Here is a 20,391-nt window from a genome sequence, read left to right on the forward strand (position 1 = left end):
TTCAGCTTTTTTTGTTAGTTGTAGTCTAGCTGATATGTATAACAGCATATTTTGTGGTTTTGCAACTGTTCTGTTGATAATTATCCTAGATCTTAAGTAGAAGTCTTTAAAAGCTATTATTTCTCTGAGAAAAAAAATTAAAGATTTCCAGGGATAGCAGGATGTTTCTGTAAATTCTGCAAATTCCTATAAATCCACTAGGTGGAGATCTCAGCTTCAGAAGAACAAACTGGGCTTCAAGTTCAACACAATGGATCTTGAACAAAAGGAATTTTAATGAGCTTTATTGCCAATTGTTATTAATTTAAGATTTTAAAAACTAAATAATCCATTGACATGTAGCTTTCAAGGTTTGATCTCCTGAGTTTAGCATGCCTCTATTGTTCTGTGTGAGTACTCCTCCTTATGCACAGGAATTAAATGTGCTTATAAATATTACATTTAAAGCAATAGCAGAATAAACATCTTTTAATTAAAGACACATTTATTCAAAAAATATAAGCACACACAATTTTATTTATGCCCCAGTAAAATGTTTAAAGCATACTTTCATGGCATAGAATGTTATAATATATCACATTTCCCAGGGGAGAAAAAGGTTTAAAAGGAAGCAAACTTCTCTCTTTGTTTCTGTACAGGTCTCCGTATCTTTATATCTACATGTGGTATTATAAAACTTAAAGGATTACTAGAACAATATGCATATTGCTTACATGCCCCACCTATGTTCTTTATCCCTTCCTATTCAGAATTGTCAGCAAAAGACTTAACTTTTTCAATTTGAATTTTTAGCCTTCTTCCTCTTTTCTCACCAAGATTCAGAACTCTCTTGCTTTTAACTTCAAATCCTGTCCCTGTCATATTATTCGGCCTCTTTGCCTGAGCTTCACTCTGTGCCATCTGTCTGCTTTCCCTGCTTCCATTTCATTCTCTTAAGCACCTTTAAGGTGAGAAGAGCATCTGTGCCAACTACCTGCATGACAAGCTTATTTGAATCCCCAGCTCCCCAGCTTTGTAGATCAGGTTACTTTTTTTCTCTGTTGCTGTCTTTACTTTTCTCTTTCTATTTTTTAAAAGCATTATCCCTTTATCATAGAGTATTTAGCTTCATTCTCTCTCCTCACTGCTCACAGTATCCCTGATATGTAAGGGCCAACACCTACTCTTGGTTACTAGCTGCCTTTCAGAAGGCACCAATGATAGTTCTAGACATTTTCCTCTTTTCCATTTCTGAAATCCACTCTTTCACCTTTTTATGATGCTGCCTTTGAAATGGTTGTCAGGGTTACCCTTGGTCCCAAATCCACGGTTGTCATTGTGGTCCCTGTGTTCCAATCAGCAGGATCACTGTTACACAGTACACGATTGGCTGACCTGACTTCAGTATCTTTTCCTTCAGTTTTGACCTAGTCATTCCCAACTTTTGGAGGCACATATGACTAGGATGCTTGTTCAAATGCAGTCTCAGGCTCCATACCAGAGATTTTTCATTCACTAGAACTAGGATGGAGCTCCAGAATCTTCTCTTTAATAACAATCCTGGATAATCTGGAGTATGTATTTTCCTGCTCACATGCTGAGAAAAAAAGGTTTAGCTATTCCAATGAACACCAGAAGATTATTCGATGTTTGTTTCTTAATAGAAACTACATATAAATTTTAAGTCAATAAACCCTCATACCCAATTCAAATAAATTTTGAAAAAAATTACTTTTATTATATATTTTCACTGCTTTAGAGACAAAGATAGATTACTTATAACTTCATGTCCAAATTCCCATTCAGGTGTCCAAGGCTTTCCAAATATGATTCTATCAGGATTCTTTTCTACCTCGCATTGCTTTCTAACAACCTCCAAAGGACTGGTATTCTCACTGTTCTCTGTGTACCATATTTGAGTCTTGACTAAGAAGATACATATATGAGAAAAGACTGGGTTTCAAATTCAAGGAATGAGGAAAGTATAGATATGAAAGAACAATTAGTAAAGAAAGTGAGGAACAGGATAGCATGATGTTAATGTCTTAGATCCAAAGAAGAACTTGTTTCAAAGGATATCTGTCACAGAAATTTAACCTCTCAGAGGTTACAATGTTCCAACAACTAGTAGGTCCCTTGTCCTTTTTCTCCCAATGAATTTGTACATGTCCTCCTTGCTTGAGTTGGGTTATTATCTCACTAACCCTTCATTCAGCAAGCTCCTATATATGGTTTATGATCTCCCCTCAAGCATCACTTCTTATGGGAAATTTTCCCTAACCTATGATATCTCCAACTTTCTAGTATTTTTTTAGTATGAATTACCATAAAGTCTTTTTTCCTTTAATCTTGGCTTTAACTGTAGAATCATTAATATGTGCCTTTAATTAATCTCCATATAACTACTGGCCTTATAGTCCATGAAGAGTGCATCTTAAATCCTCACCCCCTTTCATTGGACAGTATATAGTAAGAACTCAAATTAATTGTTGAAGGAAAATAAAAATTATCTCATTGTTCCCTTTTTTCTCACCACTCAGTCTACTGACATGGTAAAGACCTTGCTGGGTGACATAATGATGACAGAAGCAGCTCAACTTTACAGTGGGGGGTGGATAGCAAGGTCAAGCCAGGACTGAATTGAGAAGTTCAGACAATGCCAGAAAGTTGGAGATTTGCTTTCCTATTGTGTTTCCTCTTTCTCTTCCTCCCTGAACCACATCACTACAGCTCAGACTCACTGCTTAGCCCCACAATATTCCCACTAAGCAATTTATTTGGGCCTCTTATATATATTTCTCTTTAATAATGTCCTCCTTTAGCCCTATTACTATTTCTCTTTCTCATTTCCCAATGTTCTGCTTGAGGCATACATTCTCCCCTAAACATGCTTTTAGAATAAGCCAATGATTTGCTTTTATCTCCAAATGAAAACTTCCACATGTCTTTTATCTATGATCATGGGATTAATTAATAAAATAAAAAAGATTCCCTTGATGGCTATTTTATGTGCAACTTTGGTACAACTCTCTTTATACAGAGAAGGGACATCTGTATTGGGTGCTTGACACATTTATCCTGAGAATATATGCCTGAGGTTCATATTGAAAACAAAGACAAGTTTTGCCAAATTATTTTAACTCACATAATTTTCAAGATAAAATTTCCTAGATCTCAAAATCTAGATGTGGAACTAGAGGTATTGACAAGCAAGTGTGGTATTTGTTCACTTACTCAGCAAAAAAAAAAAAAAAAAGCATCTAATAGGTGATAAGTCCTAGGGTAAGAGCAATGAACAAAACAAAACAGGCAATAATAATAACAATCATCATCATCATCATCCTTGCTTCTATGTTCTATAGAGCTAATGTTTGGTAGAGAGAAGATTCTCAGCCTATAGCATGTCAGAAGGACTGGTCATAAGTTTATCTGAAATACTTAATCCATATTCCACAAGAACCTTTATTTTCTTCATAAGAGTTTCTGTGCTCTCAAGTGGGATTGGGTAATGACTTGGTTTTTACCTTTAGAAAAAGGAGGCGTTTGCCTTTAGAAAAAGAATAAGAAACTTGTGTTCTCTATCTAAATGTCTGGACATTTTACTTTGTTGAGGTACTTTCTGAAATAATAATAGCCACACTTTATCGGCTCCCTTGTCGAAGAGTGATAAAGTGTCTAGGATTGATCAGAAACAAGATTGTATAAGAAAACAACAACAATAACCAGGATGATTTGGGCTGGCAAATGAAAGCCATTAAGCTTTTTTGTATGAGAATTTCCAGGGTGAAGAACACAGACTAATACCCTCCATTCGAAGAAAAAGACTCAATGGATATACTGATGTCAAGACACAAGAATTTCAATAAATAAGAAAATAACTGGCCAAGGAATTCTTGGACACATGACTGAACTGTAACACCAGGAGAGAAGCTGTAGGACCAACTCAGTCAGTCTCTGAGAATAGTAGACATCACCTGATATGGCACATAAGTGAGAAGAATCACTTTATGGAGACTAATGGTCTGCTATTTTTTCCTAGTTATAGATTGTCATTCCCCTTCTACTCTCTTAGATTTTAGACCACATTTAAATATTCTTTTGCTGTTTAAATATCCTCCTTTACTTTTTACTTACTCTTTCCGTAGCATTGTTCTCTTCATTTGAGCTCTAAGTCTGTGTTATTAACCACATCATCAATCACTTAAAGAAGTAACAGAGGACTAGGACTCAGGTTTTCTGATTACTACTGCTTGAGCTGGTGCTCCTGAAGACTACTTTCCCTGGGGTCTCTGCCTGAAAGCCTACTTTGCATCAAAAGCTAACCCAAATCCATCTTGTACCAATTTCTTTTGTCAGAAAAAGACTAAGTGTGGCTCAAGTATAGTTAATAAAATTGTAGCTGAGATAAGACTGTGAGTCATCTCTCATACCCTGGTCTCTCTCTTACTAATCAGTTATAAGAAACATTTCAAAATCAGAGAGCAGCAGCAAAGAAATATGAGCTATTCAGACTTCTTGAGGCAATTAGAGACTAAAGAGCAGAAGACAAATTAGTCTTTCTGCCTTGACAGTCTTAAAATACACCCTGGAAGTAGACTTTGGAGTTACACTATTTGTGACAGATTTTGACCATAACACATTTTCTAAGAGGACATAAAAATTACTCACTTCAGGACATGCATTCCACCCTCGCATCAGCAAAGATGATATGGGTTTGGGAATGGAATAGCCAATGGGAGGCCTAATATGGTGGTAAGCCATGTCTGCTGCTGCAGCTGCTGCAAAACAAATGGGTCATGTCAGTTTTGAAATTCACATATTTATATCAAGAAACAGGAACAGATACACACACAAAAAGTCATCAAAAATCAGTCTGTATAACATCAGTTGAGCTTCAAAGAGACCTCTAGGCTGTGTTTTTTTCCTCTGTGCTTTTAACAAAATAGTGGATTATTTTATAATTGTTCATTCATTTGGCTGTTGGCAATAAATAGGAGAAGTGAAATTTTTTAAAGGAGCAAATGACCATAGAAGGAACAAGTCATTTAGAGTGCTTTAAGTACAGAGTATGTGCATAATGTTATAGGAAACAAAGACTGAAAGTTGGATTGGACAAGATTGTATGATGTCATAACTCCAAGGCTAAAGAGATTATATTCTGTTTACCAAGCCATGGGATAATGCTGAACTTTGTTCTTTTAAAGGCAGCTATATTACTTTGGAAAAACAGATGTTTAGTTAAACTCAAGTTTTATCACTAATACAAGGATTCTGAAATTTTAATTTTTAATATTTATAAACTAGTTATTACTTGTTAAACTCTGTTAGGCACTTCAAATCCATTGTCTTAGCAAATACAACTCATTGATTAAATTCTCTAATATTGCCTGCTTACATGGATTTCCAAATAGTGTTCATGTCTAGTTGTGCATCACTATGTTACGATTCTAGGGACTTCACTGTAGATTTCTAATTGCTCAGTAGTTTTCTGTTCTGCAAGCAGTGAATTCTATGATACCTTAGAAACCAAGCTCATAGCTACTTTTATTAAAAAAATTTTCTGTCAGGCATTATGGTAGATACACACACACACACACACACACACACACACACACACACTTCTTGAATCTTCTTAACCATCCAAAGTAGGTAGATATTGTTGTATATGTATGTGACAGTTTTAAATTAATAAACATTTTAAGTATTGATAATAGTTGGTATAGCCTTTTGTTCCAAAGTTCATGCTTTTTGAGCACATGATATTGTTTATTTCTCAGAAACACTGTTCTTCACCAGTGGGAGAATAAAGTTCCAGTATATTGCTGCTTCCTGTTTTCTAGCTCATATTTTAAGCATATATCGGTAGCTTAATGACTTTTGAGATATAACCCATACCCACTAATTTTCCCCCACCAAAATCCACTCCCATTTAATTCTGTTTATCCATCTACTTCCAGTAGAGCTAGTGTAGTGAAACTTCATGCAGTGTAACTGTGTAACTGAAAATATATTTTGCTTTATGGATTATTCTGAATTACCACCTAATGAAATTAACACTGTTCTTTGCAGAAATTGAGAAAATTAAGAGAAGGATTAAGGAAATTAAGAGAATAAGGAAGAAAAAATGTTATCATTCAGAGGCAATGGTTATCAAAATATTTTGAAAATTTCTTATATATTCTTGGTATCAAGAAGCTTATGCTGATAGACAATTATGTAATTCCTTTTTCCTAAATTAAAGCATTAGGTTAAGCAATTAAGCATTTCTCATGTTATTAAAGCTCTAAGTTAACATATTTTTAATGACTCTGCATTTAGTGTGATTTTCTTAATCACTTCCCAATTTTAGGTTGTTCCAAATACTTCAAAGAATATCTTTTTTCATTTTGTTTCTCTATTTCATAAATTATACATTGTGACATATTAAGGGATGAGAATAATATATTGAAGGGCATAACTATGTTAAAGATTTTGGTACATACTGAAAATCTATTACCCAAACAGTTGTATTAAATTATACTCTGAATAGCAAGTGCGTATGAGAGTTATCATTATATCTGCACCAGGGAAACATTTTACTAGTTTGAGAGGCAAATATATCCATTGCTTTTGTTTAGATTGTGTTGTTTCTTATCACATACATCACTATTTATCAAATGGGTCCATTATGTCACAAAATTTAGCCATGTTTGTTTCTTTTCATTGATTACTCTTGATGATTCTTAATTCCTTCTAGAATTAGTAAAACAGTAAGCAAACAAGCAAACTATTGCATAATGATCATTAATCTTCTGTATTCCACTCTGTTACCTTATGACTATTCGAATAATTCTAAACTCGTACCACTACGAACACATAAACCAGTTTAGTGAGCATATTTAAGTTAATTAGAGGTCTCCTAATGTGCGGAAAGGGACCATGCATAAAATGAGCTAAACTCAGATGCAGATCCCAATCATCTCCCTTCTGAGACTTTTAGATTTAGATATCAAGTGTATGAAGTTACTTGCTTTCTTCTTGGCACTGTGTCTGGAAAATCAGTTTAAGATGAATGATATTTAATTCTTCATTATTCAAAGTAGATTCTGCAAAGCTCTGGCATCTCCTTCTCCTGTTTGATTTATGCACTCTTGGCAGTGATACTACTCATTATCACCTCACCAGAAAGTGGGCAGTGCAACATGAGGGGTCATGGAATTGGAACTTGTCACCTTCAGATGGTTTTGTCAGTCTTGTCTATGTGGCCAGGCTATATGAACAGCTGGGAAATTTTCTGGTACTACAGATTCAGGAATGAGACTGTCAGCTCATTCATCAAATTTTTGCCTTGATCATTACAAAAATATGTAAATGTTGGTTTCTACTTTGAGAAGGAAAACTTTGCCACTAAAAGAGAATGAGACTAAGTTTAAAAATAACTATTATATATTAAGCAATTATTATTTTTCAACACTATCCTGAAATAAATATAGTTTATTAAACCTTAAAACTAGCTTCTAGAGCAGAACACCTCTCATGAAACTCTCTGTAACAATGAGAATATTCTTCTGCACTGTTCAATATGTTGGCATATGAGTGCTGAACTCTTAAAATGTGGATAGCGTCACTGAGAAACTGAAGTTTTAATTTGTTTAATTTAAATTCAAATAAATTTAAATTTAAATAGTCATGGCTAGTGGCTTCCATATTGAACAGCACAATTCTAGAGGATAGAGTTCTCCCACTCCCATTATCCTGAATAATGAGACCTGAGTTAAATACAATTTTATGATTCAACCTCAAGGATCTATGTAACCGTGGAATCAATTTGTGGATTCAAGTTCTTCATTATTTATCAACACTTTTTCAAGAAAAAAATGAATGAAATTTGTTGGTGTTATCTTTAAAAAGGGATAGACCAGTGAGCTACAGAACCGGTAACCAAAACAAAATGTGACAACTTTCATTCATTTATTCATACATCAGAATGTATTAAGTATTCTATGTAAGTATAATAAGCAAAGAAAAAATCTAGTGCTATTCTTTTTGGTAAAATTTGGAAAATGCACAGATAATTAATAAATGAGTAGATTTTCTCCTGCTTTTTATTGTTCAATTGTAGATTCTGAAATGTGATTCCTTTTGCCCAGAATGTTCTTCCCTAGCCTCTTGTCCTTCATAATGTCTCTTATTTTCTAGATCTTAGCTTGAATCTGCTTTCTCTGGGTAACCTTTCTATTATGTTTCTAGCATTCTATACTATTATAGCATCCCATATACTCTACTGTATTGCCTATTTACTTTCTTTCTGCTGTGTGCAGATCAGAAGCTCCTTGATGCCAGCACTACATCTTTTCATGATTGTATCTCTGCCTGGCTCAATAACTGGCAATTAATAGGTATTCAAAAGGTATGCATTAAATGAATAAGTAAAAGTGATAGTTCAAAATGTCCCTTCACTGGAAAATAATACAGATTCTAATAGGACTTGGTAAATATTTAGTGAATATATGAATGAAAATATATATAAATGACCAGGAATGATTAATTACTCATTGCATTCTCAGAACAGCACAATGCTTAGTTTTCAAGAAACATTATAGAATGAATATTATGTTTACTTTAATATTACATTACAACAAAATCAGGTAAATTATTGAGATCTGGTGGCCAATTCAGTCAATAACATTGTCTTTTGTTCAGAAAATTTGGTGAGGAGCTTCAATAAATGGAAGCACTATAACACATTAAAGAAATGCCCTTAATAGGGAAATCTGGAGACCTAATTTCTCTCTGGCTTTGCTCTAAACTCTCTGGGAGATCCTAATTAAGCCAATTTGCCTGTGTGTGTAATAATTTCACTACATGTAAGATGAAGCAGGAAATATAAAGTGTAATGGTGCTACGCAGTGCACTGGGAACAAACAGTCATGCATTTAAGCCTTGATGACACCTCTTAACTAGCATGTGACATTGAGCATGTGTCTTATCTATCCTAAGAGGACCTTTATTATGACCTCGAGCATGTGTTTTATCCTAACAGGACCTAAATCATGAGGACTAACTGATAAAATATCCATACAACACCGAGCACATTGTTGGCTCTCAACAAGTGCTAGCTGTGTTGTTGTTGTTATTATCATTATGTACAAATGTAAGAGTTGAATTGATAGCTTTCAGTTCACACCTAGAGAACTTGATGTCAAAAAAACATCATTGTGTGTTCTCTGTTCTATTTAGACCACCAAAAATCTGTAGTGATTTTGGATTCTTTGGGTATGAATATCAAGTAAAACTTGACATTGAATTACCATAAATTTAAAAATTACAACCTACCTAGTCTACCATCAGGCCCAGCTCACAATGCAACATGACCACTGTGGCAGGGATGACTTTACAACTCTACAACAAACTATGTATTCCCTGCTTATGAACAACTTGATATTAGCTTCTGAATTCCTAAAGTTAACTCTTACTGTTTTCTACTTTATAAAATTAAATGTAGGCATTTGTATTAAAAAGAGAAAAAGGAGAGCAATAAAGCAAAATATTTTTTGTTAGTATTGACCAAGATAAAACGGCAGAATTTTTTTTTTTTTCAATTTTGACTGTGTGTATATGTTCTGAAAACCACAATTGATTCTATTCTATTGTTTTTAATGAGCCAGGCGGTGGTGAGACAAAGCAAATGTGTTCTACCATCCCTGCAAGAGCTAAGACACATTCTTTGTTAAACTGACACTTTTCAATGATGTATCACCAGAGTGTATAGTATCTGAGAGAGACCATGAGATTACAATCTTGAGATTTGTACTAAGAATGGCTTAATTTTTTAAACCACATCCCATTCTCATTATATACTGTCAGAAGAATAGATTAATTTGCACCATTGTCTGTTCTCATTGCAATCTTTGTCAGTGTAATGAAGTATCGGAATGTTAATATCAGCTATATTCATAGAAATATCACCATCTATTGGACCGATTCGATCTTTCCAGTGATCTGTGCTGTGATTAGTTGCCTTTCCTCTTTTCAATGATAAACTGAAAAGAATTAGCACAACAAACATGGGATTTAGCTCATTCCTATTTTCCTACCATTTTTTTTCTATATCATCAGTGTGCTTATCCATGCTGAGACTAATATATTCAGGATGCTTTAGGATTCTTATTATATATGGAAAAGAAAATAAGCAACTAATATTTAAGGAAAGGTAGAAAACCCAAATGGCTGCAAACAAGAGAACTGTGGAATACTGGTGTCTCTAAATTCATATTTCTAAAAACTATATGCAAGATAAAAAAAAGTCTGCAAGCCATTTTTGGCTCCTGGTCTCCAGTTTGTAACTTTGAATTAAAGTCTCAATATGAAGTCTCCCCCAAACCTGGCTACAATAAATTGGCAGATGCTTTTAATTTGCTGCCACATCCCAGACTTAGTTAGAGCTTGGCATTAAGGAATCCCAGGACACAAAGTCGGGTCTCCTTGTGAACCAGCTGGCCTCACACAGGAAAACAAAAGGAAAACTGAAGGCTCTCTTCTTTGGCCTCAAACTATGATCTGAAAGGGATGCACAAAATTGGATTCATGGTTATAAGGAAATGAGATTGGATAAAATACACATTGATGGGTTCATTTACTTAGCTTTCTTCTTTAGTCTCTTATGATATATTAGAGGAGACAAGTATAGGAGAGAAATAAAATCTGAGAATCAGGTGTTGATATCTTTCTCTGAAATGCTTCCAGGACAGCTCTTGCTTGCCAGATTGAACCAGCTCCCTTTTCATCTTGCTTGGTTCTTCTCTCTCTGTTGGCTTTACCCTTTGGCTCCTTTTCTTCCCAATCTTTTTTTTCTTTTACAGATCTGCTCCTTTTCCAGCATCCGTCATCATCCTGTTGGCTAAATCAGAAACCTGGAAGTCACTGTTGACTCCTTGCTTACCCTTGTGTTTCCACCTCAATATATTTTGAACTGCTATTCAAATCTTCCCAAACAAACCTCTCCTTTCTCTTCCAAAGGCACTACTGCAGTTAACGGCTTAGGCATTTCTTCTAGAAGAACTTGTCTGCTTGCCTTTGGGTTTGAACTCCAATTTGACCTTTCCTTTATAAAAAGAGAGAATATTCTAAAATAATAATAGAGTTGTGTTATATCCCTTAAAGTCCTGTGGTGGCTTCCACTGTTCCATTGTTGATACACACAAGCCTATGATGGTTAGTTTATGTGCTAACTTGACTGACTCAGGGATAACTAGATAGATGGTAAGATATTATTTCTGGGTGTGTCTCTTAGGGTGTTTTGGAAGAGATTACCATTCCAATCAGTACACTGAGTAAGGACGATCCACTCTCATCATTTTGGGCAGGCATCATCCAATTTATTGAGGGCCCCAGTCAAATGAAAAAGTGGAGAAAGCTCAGATGAACCAGCTATCTCTTCTGGAGCTGAGACATCAGAACTTCAGGATTTGGGGTCTTGAGACTCTGGAATAACACACTGAGTCCTCCCGGGTCTCAGGTCTTTGGACTCAAACTCCATCATAATACTAGCTTTCTTGGTTCTCTCATTTGCCGAAGGCATGTTATAAAGGCTTCTCAGACTTCATAATCATGTGAGCCAATTCCCATAATACATTTCCTCTTGTATCTCTCTCTATTCTACTGGTTCTTTTTCTCTGGAAAACCCTGACTTACACAAGGACCTTCACCATCTGACTCCAGTTTTACAGCATATGTCTTGCAAATGATGTCCTTGTATTCTCTGATTTGTCCCTATTGAATTATTTATGGATCTCTCATGCCTCCGGACCTTGCTGATACTGCTTTCTGCAGGAACACTTCCCCACCTCCCACTGTTTACCTATTTAATTAACAATCATCTGTTAAAGAATGCAGTTAAAGTATCATCTGCTCTAGGAATCTTTTCCTATTATTCTTTTCCCACCTTCAGTCTGGGCAGGATGACCCTTTACAGAGCACTCTCATCCCTCTGTGCATCTCTCTAGTTAGGATTACATTATCTATTGTACTTTTCTTATTCCCCTATACATTATGAGTAGTTAGAGGGCCTGGGCAATGCTCTATTCCTCTTTGTTTTCCATACTATTGCCCAGTTCTTGGTCCAAAGGAAACATTCAAAAGTAATAATTAATCTTTTATGAGTACTACTGTTGTCAGATTCTGTCCCAACATTTTGAGGTACATTGTCTTATGGTGACCATTTTAAAAATAAACTCAGGTGTAGTTAGATTAGGTTAAGTAACTTGCATGAGGCCACAAGACTCATGCTCTTCTATGTTAGGTCAATTCTCTTTAGACCCTAGAGTGTTAGCCTGAAAAATGCTTTCTTTTAAAAAGGTAAAATAATTGCCAACATTTAAAAATCATTAGATTTCTAAACAAATAAATTATGGTAGCAGGAAGCAGGCTTACTTGTGCTCCCACTCAGCACTACTTGGCTGCAGCTAGGCAGCAGCTGTCAGGGCAAGTGATTGCTCTTCTTTGCACTATTGTGCTTTGAGCCTGCTTCCCTTGGCCCTGTGGACGTTTGATCTGGTGATCCTTGAAGTGGTGGATGGGAAAGTTTTCAATTATTTTGAAATCTGAGCTTAAAAGGTTAATTTGAACATGCGCTATTGAAAAGAGACCCTAACTTCAGAATACACACCTATCCCTTGTGTAGGAGTCTATGCTAATATTAGTGTTCTACTTTTATATTTCTCCCAGGAGGTAACATGCTGCTTAATCCAGAAGGATGAGCTTTGTGTTAGGCTGCTACTACTGTAATTGATAATGTTGTCCCACACTGTAGTCATGGATTTGTTGCTCATTGTAAATAGCTAATATGTAGCTTATATTGAATCTGATGCTTCACATAATTTATTGCTGAACATATGCTAGATTGCCTAACCACCACAATGATATTAGCAATCTCATTTCTTGATGCATGGTCACTGTCCAACTCTTAAAAATTCAGCATCTATCATAAACAAATTCTCTTTCCAATAAAGTACTATAAATTTTAATATCTGGGACATTGGAACCAAGTTATTCTGAGGCAAGACTTCTAACTTTTTTATTAAATAATATTCTCCCCTTAGAAAGAGTAAATGCTTTTGGGGAGGGGGAGGTCCATGATAGAAGGAAACTTTATCTCCTTGAAATAATAATTTTAGAATTAGCAAAGCATAACGGAGTAGAGAAAATCACAAATGTGTGAGTAAATACAAAAATAGCAATAAACAGTGACTTGGGATGTGCAGAAAACTGCACTTAACTTGATTTTGGAATTAAGGAAAATTTGAGGGGAAGGGTTTATGGTTAAAGGTAAGCTCAAAAGTAAATTGGAGTTAGATGAAAAGTGGGGAAGAGTGTTTCTGACAGACTAACACACACATAGGCATGGAGGGGAGAGGAAGTGCATGGGGAAATGAAATCACTCCCTGTGATTGGAACACAGATGACAAGTCACATGTGGTGAGAGGCAGTCCTAGGAAGAGAGCAGAGACAGGGTTGTGAGGGGCTTGCTAGATTATTGTATTTTATTTTACCTTTTGATTAACACATTTTTGTTGTACATATGTGTGTGCTACAGTGTGATATTTCAAACCATGTATGCAGTGTGCACTGATTGAATCAGGGTAACTAGCATTTCCTTTTCCTTATTTCTTTGTGTTTGAAGACTTTGAGCTCCTTTCTTCTAAATCTTTATAAAATGAATAATAGGGTATTGTGAATTGTAGGCATATGGTGCTTTAGAACACCAGAACTTATTCCTTCAATATAAATCTTTTGTGGTACCCATTATCTAACTTCCCTTTCTCCTATACCCCTTTCCAGCCTCTAGCAATTGCTATTCCACATTCAAGTTGACATTTTTTGTTTTAGCTTCCGTGTTTAAGAGAGAACATGTGATCCTTGTTTTCCTGTGTCTGGCTTATTTCTGGCTTATGTCCTCTAGTTCTACCCACTTTGCTGCAAATGACAGGATTTCATTCTTTTCAAGTGAATAATATTCCATTGTATGTATATACTACATTTCCCTTTTCTATTTATCTTTGATGGGTATCACATCTTAGATACTGTGAATAGTGCCATAATTAACACATTAACATGGGAGTGCTTTCTTTGGTATATTGATTTCATTTCTAATGTATACTGACCCAAAAAGTGGGTTAGCTAGATCATATGGTAGATCTACTATTAGTGTTCTGAGGAATGTCCATATTGTTTTACATAAAGATCGTACTAATTTGCATTCCCTTTGACAGTATATTAGAATTCTTTTTTCTCCACTTCCTCATTAGTCATTGTTATTTTTGTATTTTTGATAATATTCATTCTAACTTGATTCAAGTGATAGCCTAGGGTGATTTTGAATAGCATTTTCTTGATGGCTAATGATACTGAACATTTTCATATATTTTTGACCATTTGTGTAGATTATTTTAAGAAATTTTGTTTTTATCTTAAGAGCAACTGAAAACATTAGGGATTTTTAAGTCAAGGAAGTCATATGATTAAATTAGAATTTTTCGATAACTAGAACTAGTGATTGATAGAAAAAAATTATAAGGAAAACCGAAGACGAGGATAATGTTTAAGATACTGGGCAGTATTCTACATGTGAATAAAGGATGGAGCAGTAGAAATGGCAATAAGTGGGTGAATAATTTTAGAATTAGCAAAGCATAACAGAAAATGGGACTGAAAAGAAAATAATAAAAAAAAGAGAAAAAAAGAAAGAAGGAGAAAGGAAGAGAATAAAAGAACACAATAAGAGATCAGAAGAGTCAAGGGTGACTTTTTAAACCTGGGCTGCCTAGAGAATAAGAATGCCATATAAGTTCATAATCATAGGAAAACTTGACCTTATAGTACATTTTCCCCTTGGATCTTTCACCTTGCAGTCATGAGAGTTTTCAGTTTACAAAACATCATTTCATTGAGCTTCACAGTAATATTGGCAATGCTCATCATTAATTATATTTATTGAGAAAACAGCTTATGAAATGCCTAGAGGTGATATTAAAATGCAATATATTGAAAGCAGCAAAACAAGGCTATTGTAGCTAGAGCACAGAAAGAAGACTGGAATATAAAAGACTAGAGTGAAGGAAATAAAACAAGGGTGGAGTGACTGGCGTATTTTCACTGGATAAAACTGAATGAGTAAGGCCAGAAAAAGAGGATCAGGTAGATTCTTTCAGGAGATATTAAGAATTTTGCCTTTCAATCCTAATATGAGAAGCCACAAGATAATCTTAAGCAATGGTGACATGAGCAAATTTATGTTTTAAAATATCATTCCAGTGGAAGTGTAGAGATTGAAAAGGAAAGAGGGACAAGAATAAGTAAAGGTGGAATAGTCAAAGGCTATTTTAGTGGTTCAAGTGATCAGGGTAGTGGTGGAACAAACTGTGAAAAACCAATAGGTTCAAGGTGGATATTTTAAAAATTCTATTCAACACTGTACTAAAGATCCTTGCTTGTTAGAAGATAAGATTTTAAAAACATACAGATTGGAGGGAAACAAAATTTTCTTTATTTATAGATGACATAATCACCTATGTAAAAATCCCAAAGAATGTACCAAACAAACAAACAAACAAACAAACAAAACTTAATGGAATGGATATAAGTGAATTTAGTAAGTTTATAGGGTACTAGGTTATTGCTTAAAAACTTATATATTTTCATGTACTAAAAGAAACATTGGATGTAAAATTTTTAAAAATATCATTTATAATAGCATCAAGAAACATATAATTTATAGAGACAAATCTAAGAATGGCAAAAGTCCTGTGTAATAAAAAGTATAAAATGTATTGGGAGAAATTAAATAATTAAATGAATGGAGAGGTCTACTATATTTGTCAGCAGAAGTCCCAATGTATTTAAAATGTCAATTTTTCCCGTATTGATTTATACATTCAGAGCAACTAGTAACAATTCCAAAAGTTGTTTTGTGTGTGTGTGTGTGTGTGTGTGTGTGTGTGTGTATGGTAGAAAAAGATGAGCTGATTGTAAAATTTATATGGAAATGGAATAAATCAAATAACGAGAACAGGTTTATCAAAAAAGAGCAGATTTGGAGGTTTTTTTGTTACCTAATTTTAAGACTTAGTATAAACTATCAAGATAGCATGGTATTTACATAAGTGTAATACATGGGTCAATGAAACAACAGACAGAAATTAGTATACATGTACAGTCAACTGATGTTTTTACAAAAGTGCAAAAATAACTAATTGGAAAAAAGGGCACATTTCCCCCCAACAAATAATGCTAAAATAATTGGGCATCCACATTAGAAAAACACACACAAAAAACAAAAGAATAACAAGTTCATGCCATATTATTAAAAAGAATGCAAAATAGATCTTAAAAATATAGAAATTGAACCTACAAGATTTTTATATAACATATAGTAGGAGGTCTTTGGTTCTTGGGTGAGGCTAGCATGTTTTGGAAAGGATATACACAAAGAAATAATTTAAAAATATGATGTAATAAACTTTACTGAAATGAAAAACTTTTGCTCTCTGAAATTTATTGCTAAGTACTTAAAAAAGCAAACCAATGACTACAGGAAAATCCCCGCAACCTACATAGCAGTTGAAAAACTTCTACCTAGAATCTAATAACTCATTTATAACTAAATAATTAGATAATTTGAATGAACACTGTATGTAAGTGATATGGATACCAAATAAACATATGAAAGAATTGCCAATGTTATTAGTTAAATAAAAATTCTCAGACTACTGGTGGAATCCATAATGGTATACACAACTTGGAAAAACTCTTATCTTAAAATCTAGCAATCCATCTCATGTATTTATCCATGAGAAATGAAAACCACCATGCAAAGACTGAATGATTTTAGTAATTTTAATTATAGTAGCCTCAAAGTGAGAATAACTCAAACAATCAGCTTGTGAATGTATAAATAGATCCAGGCACATGCAACATGAGATATTACATTTAAATGAAAAAGAATAAATTGCTGATAAGTGAATTAATATAATTACATTTTATAATACATTCTGGAAGAGGCTAATTTGTAGGGACAGAAATCAGATCAGCAGTTGCCAGGGGCCGAGGTGGGAGAAGTGGATAGCCTTCAACCAGGCACCTGGATCATTTTAGAATAATGGGAATTTCTCTACCTTGATTGTAATTGTACATACTTCTTAAAACACATTGAACTGTTCATCTAAAAAGATAAATTTTTCTGTGTATAAGTTATACTCCAATAAGCTTGATTTTTCTTTTCTTTCTTTTTTTTTTTTTGTACCAGGAATTGAATTCAGGGGAACTCTACCACTGAGCCACATCCCCAGCCCTATTTTGTATTTTATTTAGAGACAGGGTCTCACTGAGTTGCTTAGTGACTCCCTTTTGCTGAGGCTGGCTTTGAACTCACAATCTTCCTGCCTCAACCTCCCGAAATGCTGGGATAACAGGTGTGTGCCACCTCACCAGACAATAAGCTTGATTTTTAAAAAGACTATTGCAAAAGTTTAATTAAGAGATGGTGGCTTGAGCTAGGAAGGTGGTGGCTATGATAAGTGGTAGTCATTTCCCAAGATATATGAGCAGGTAAAATCACCAGATTCAGTTCAATGGACTGACACAAAGGGTATAGGGAATAAAGATGTAGCTGTCTCTCTCTCTCATGAAAACACACCATAGTGTTCTAGAGTTAGAATTGATTTGTTATATATTCAGCAGTCTTATCAGAATGCAAACCCTTAAGACATACAGAGCAGCACATCAGAACATTTTACAAATGGCAATGTCAGTTTAGTTATCACAGCCACACTATAACAAGGGCTAATATCATCATTTAATATCATGAAAAGTATACAGGGAATGATTAGGACAACTACATCATCAATGCACTAAAAAAAACAATGTATAGAGCATGTGATTCCTGAAAGGCACTCTGTTGGACACTAGGGAAAATACCTTGAAGAGAAAGTAAGTGATGTGCTTTTGCTCTGTGTACAACAATACTAATAAATATGATGATTGTGGTTAGGATTTTAACTTGTTAAAAGGGATATTTAACTTCTTTGCCTTTTGACTTTATTCTACTGATATATTATTTTAGGGTGGTCATTAGAAGATTACAGTATAATTCATTTAAGAATTTGTTTATGATTTAATTTGTCAATCTGCTTTTCAAACATGATAGGCACTAGGAATGCAAAGCCCTTAAAGAGTTTCTAGTATAGGGAGACAATACATGAAAGGATCACAGATAAAATTGAAAGATGGAGGCAAATAGAGTTTACCTTGAATATAAATTATGTATACATTTTACCTGTGGTTAAATTTCTCATCTCCACTTTCTATGTGTTAGCAGAGTATAAAGTATATCATCAATGAAATGAGGATTACTCAAAGTTTGATTTTGAGGATGTATCTATATGTGTCATACAAAATTGTTAGGAAAAGCAGTTGAAGTCCCCATAGTTATTTTCATGTTGCTACTTTTCTACTGTGTGTGTGTATGTGTGTGTGTGTGTGTGTGCACATATATGGAATTTCTAAAATTTAATCTGAAAAAATAAATATAGTACTGTCAACATTATTTGCCCCACATGACCCTAGTTAGGTGCTAGTTTCATTAAAACAAATAAATCAAAGCCCTAAACTTCAATAAAATATTCCTACATTTCTTTGTGTCCGTGTCTAAAATTACCATTGTCATAAAGTTTTCTGGATGGGGCACCACCTTAAAGCAATTTAAGATCGTTTACTTCTTCTCCTTTCCATTCCACCACTGAGAATATGCATTTGGAAGAAAATGATTTTTGAATCTGTATAAATGCGCTGAATTTTGGAAGGCATGGAAATTCGGTGTGGCCTGTCTCACCTGGCTTAAGGTGGGCGAAAGGAATCTCGCCGGTGAGGAGTTCCCACAGACACAGAGCGTAACTGAAGACGTCGGCTTTGATGGTGTAGCGCGTGCACTGCGTGAACACCTCTGGAGCCATCCAGCGGAGGTTCTGCGCATGGAGAAGGCACAGCCAGTTACCAAGGGCTTAGTTTCCCAGCTGACTAGCAGGGTCCTTTTTGTGAGGACTTGATAAGCGTTCTCCTGATACACGGGGCATATTTTTTTTTTCCTAGTCACTAGAAGATCATAATATTCATATTTTTTTTGAAAAAGTCATCAATATTATTCATCAAGTAATAGGCTCATAAAATGATTATCACAGCATCCATACATTTTTTTTTTTTCCTACTTACAACCTGTGATCATCTCTCTCCTGGATGAAAGCTTCAGAATATTCAACCATAGGGCTCCCAAAGGCACCTTCCCTAATCAGGCCTTTAGGTTGTAATTTAGGAAGTCTCTAAAATAGGCCCACACATAGTCTTCCTGGTTAAGGAGAGAAAGGGCCAGAGTTGTGCCAGAATATTGTAATTGAAGTAGATTTCTCTCTAGCAGGATCAAGTCTATCATATTTTCTTTTGTTTGACTAGATGTGTTATTTCTGAATTCCAGTTGAGGAATATTTGAGAAAACAAATCCATAAAATGTTACAATTTTCTTTGTACGAAGTTGTAGCATCATCTGTTTTAATGGTGTTGTTTACATTCCTTTTATTTGCGATTATAGTTTAAAAAATATGTTTCCATTCTGGGTAACAAATGCATAAATTCGGTTTATTTGTCACTTAAGGGATGCAACTCTAGATTTTGAATTAGGAGATGAAAATTCTAGTTTTTGTTTGAGCACTGACAGGGCAGCTGTGGAAAAATCCCTTGTTTTTCCTGGACCTTAGATTCCTCAAGGAAAAAAAGATAAGTCAGACCCTTGCTCTTCCAGCCATTAAATCTTAAGACTCCCTAATATATCAATATGAATTTTGCCAAACACCTTTGTATTTACACTGAAGAAAACTGGTGTTATTTTATTATTCTTACTGAAATTCTATGTGCAGTACTGACTGCTGATAATTCTTTTGAAATGTCTACCTTATTTGGAAATCATGCATAATTACAGCTTTCCAAGAATATCTTTGTTCTGATTATGTTGCTCACATGCAATTCTCCCACATGAGCTTTCACATTCCAAATACCCTCCATTTATATTGTAGATTATACATTGTGTCACAACATTGCATAAGTGGGAGTAGGCATATAGCATGCCTGTTTTTGCATAGGGGGATCATAGAATAATTAGGAAACTTAAATAAGGCCACATAACTAGTAAGAAATAAAACAGCCTCAAAAATAAATGCAGAGTGATGCTATGCTTAAAGACTGTGCTGCCAGGATAAAAAAAAATTTAATATTTCTTGCTGTTGGTGAAATTCAATTTAATTCTATTCAACAAAAGTTTATTCATTCAGAGAGTCTCTACTGGCTGCATTGTAGAATCATTTGGAGGAACTCTTAAAAAAATGCAAATAC

General features: G+C 34.6%; 1 protein-coding gene across 1 annotated transcript in view; it reads right to left on the bottom strand.

The window, feature by feature from the left end:
• Tnni3k (TNNI3 interacting kinase) overlaps positions 1–20,391 on the bottom strand; it is a 284,120-nt gene that overhangs the window by 73,816 nt on the left and 189,913 nt on the right. Inside the window, exons 20-21 of the mRNA XM_076862293.2 lie at positions 18,845–18,977; positions 4,648–4,757 (exon numbers count right to left, since the gene is read on the bottom strand). Coding sequence (XP_076718408.1) covers positions 4,648–4,757; positions 18,845–18,977 — 243 coding nt within the window. The remainder of the gene's footprint in view (positions 1–4,647; positions 4,758–18,844; positions 18,978–20,391) is intronic.

This window comes from Callospermophilus lateralis, chromosome 7 (assembly GCF_048772815.1).
Source record: "Callospermophilus lateralis isolate mCalLat2 chromosome 7, mCalLat2.hap1, whole genome shotgun sequence".
Lineage (NCBI taxonomy): Eukaryota > Metazoa > Chordata > Mammalia > Rodentia > Sciuridae > Callospermophilus > Callospermophilus lateralis.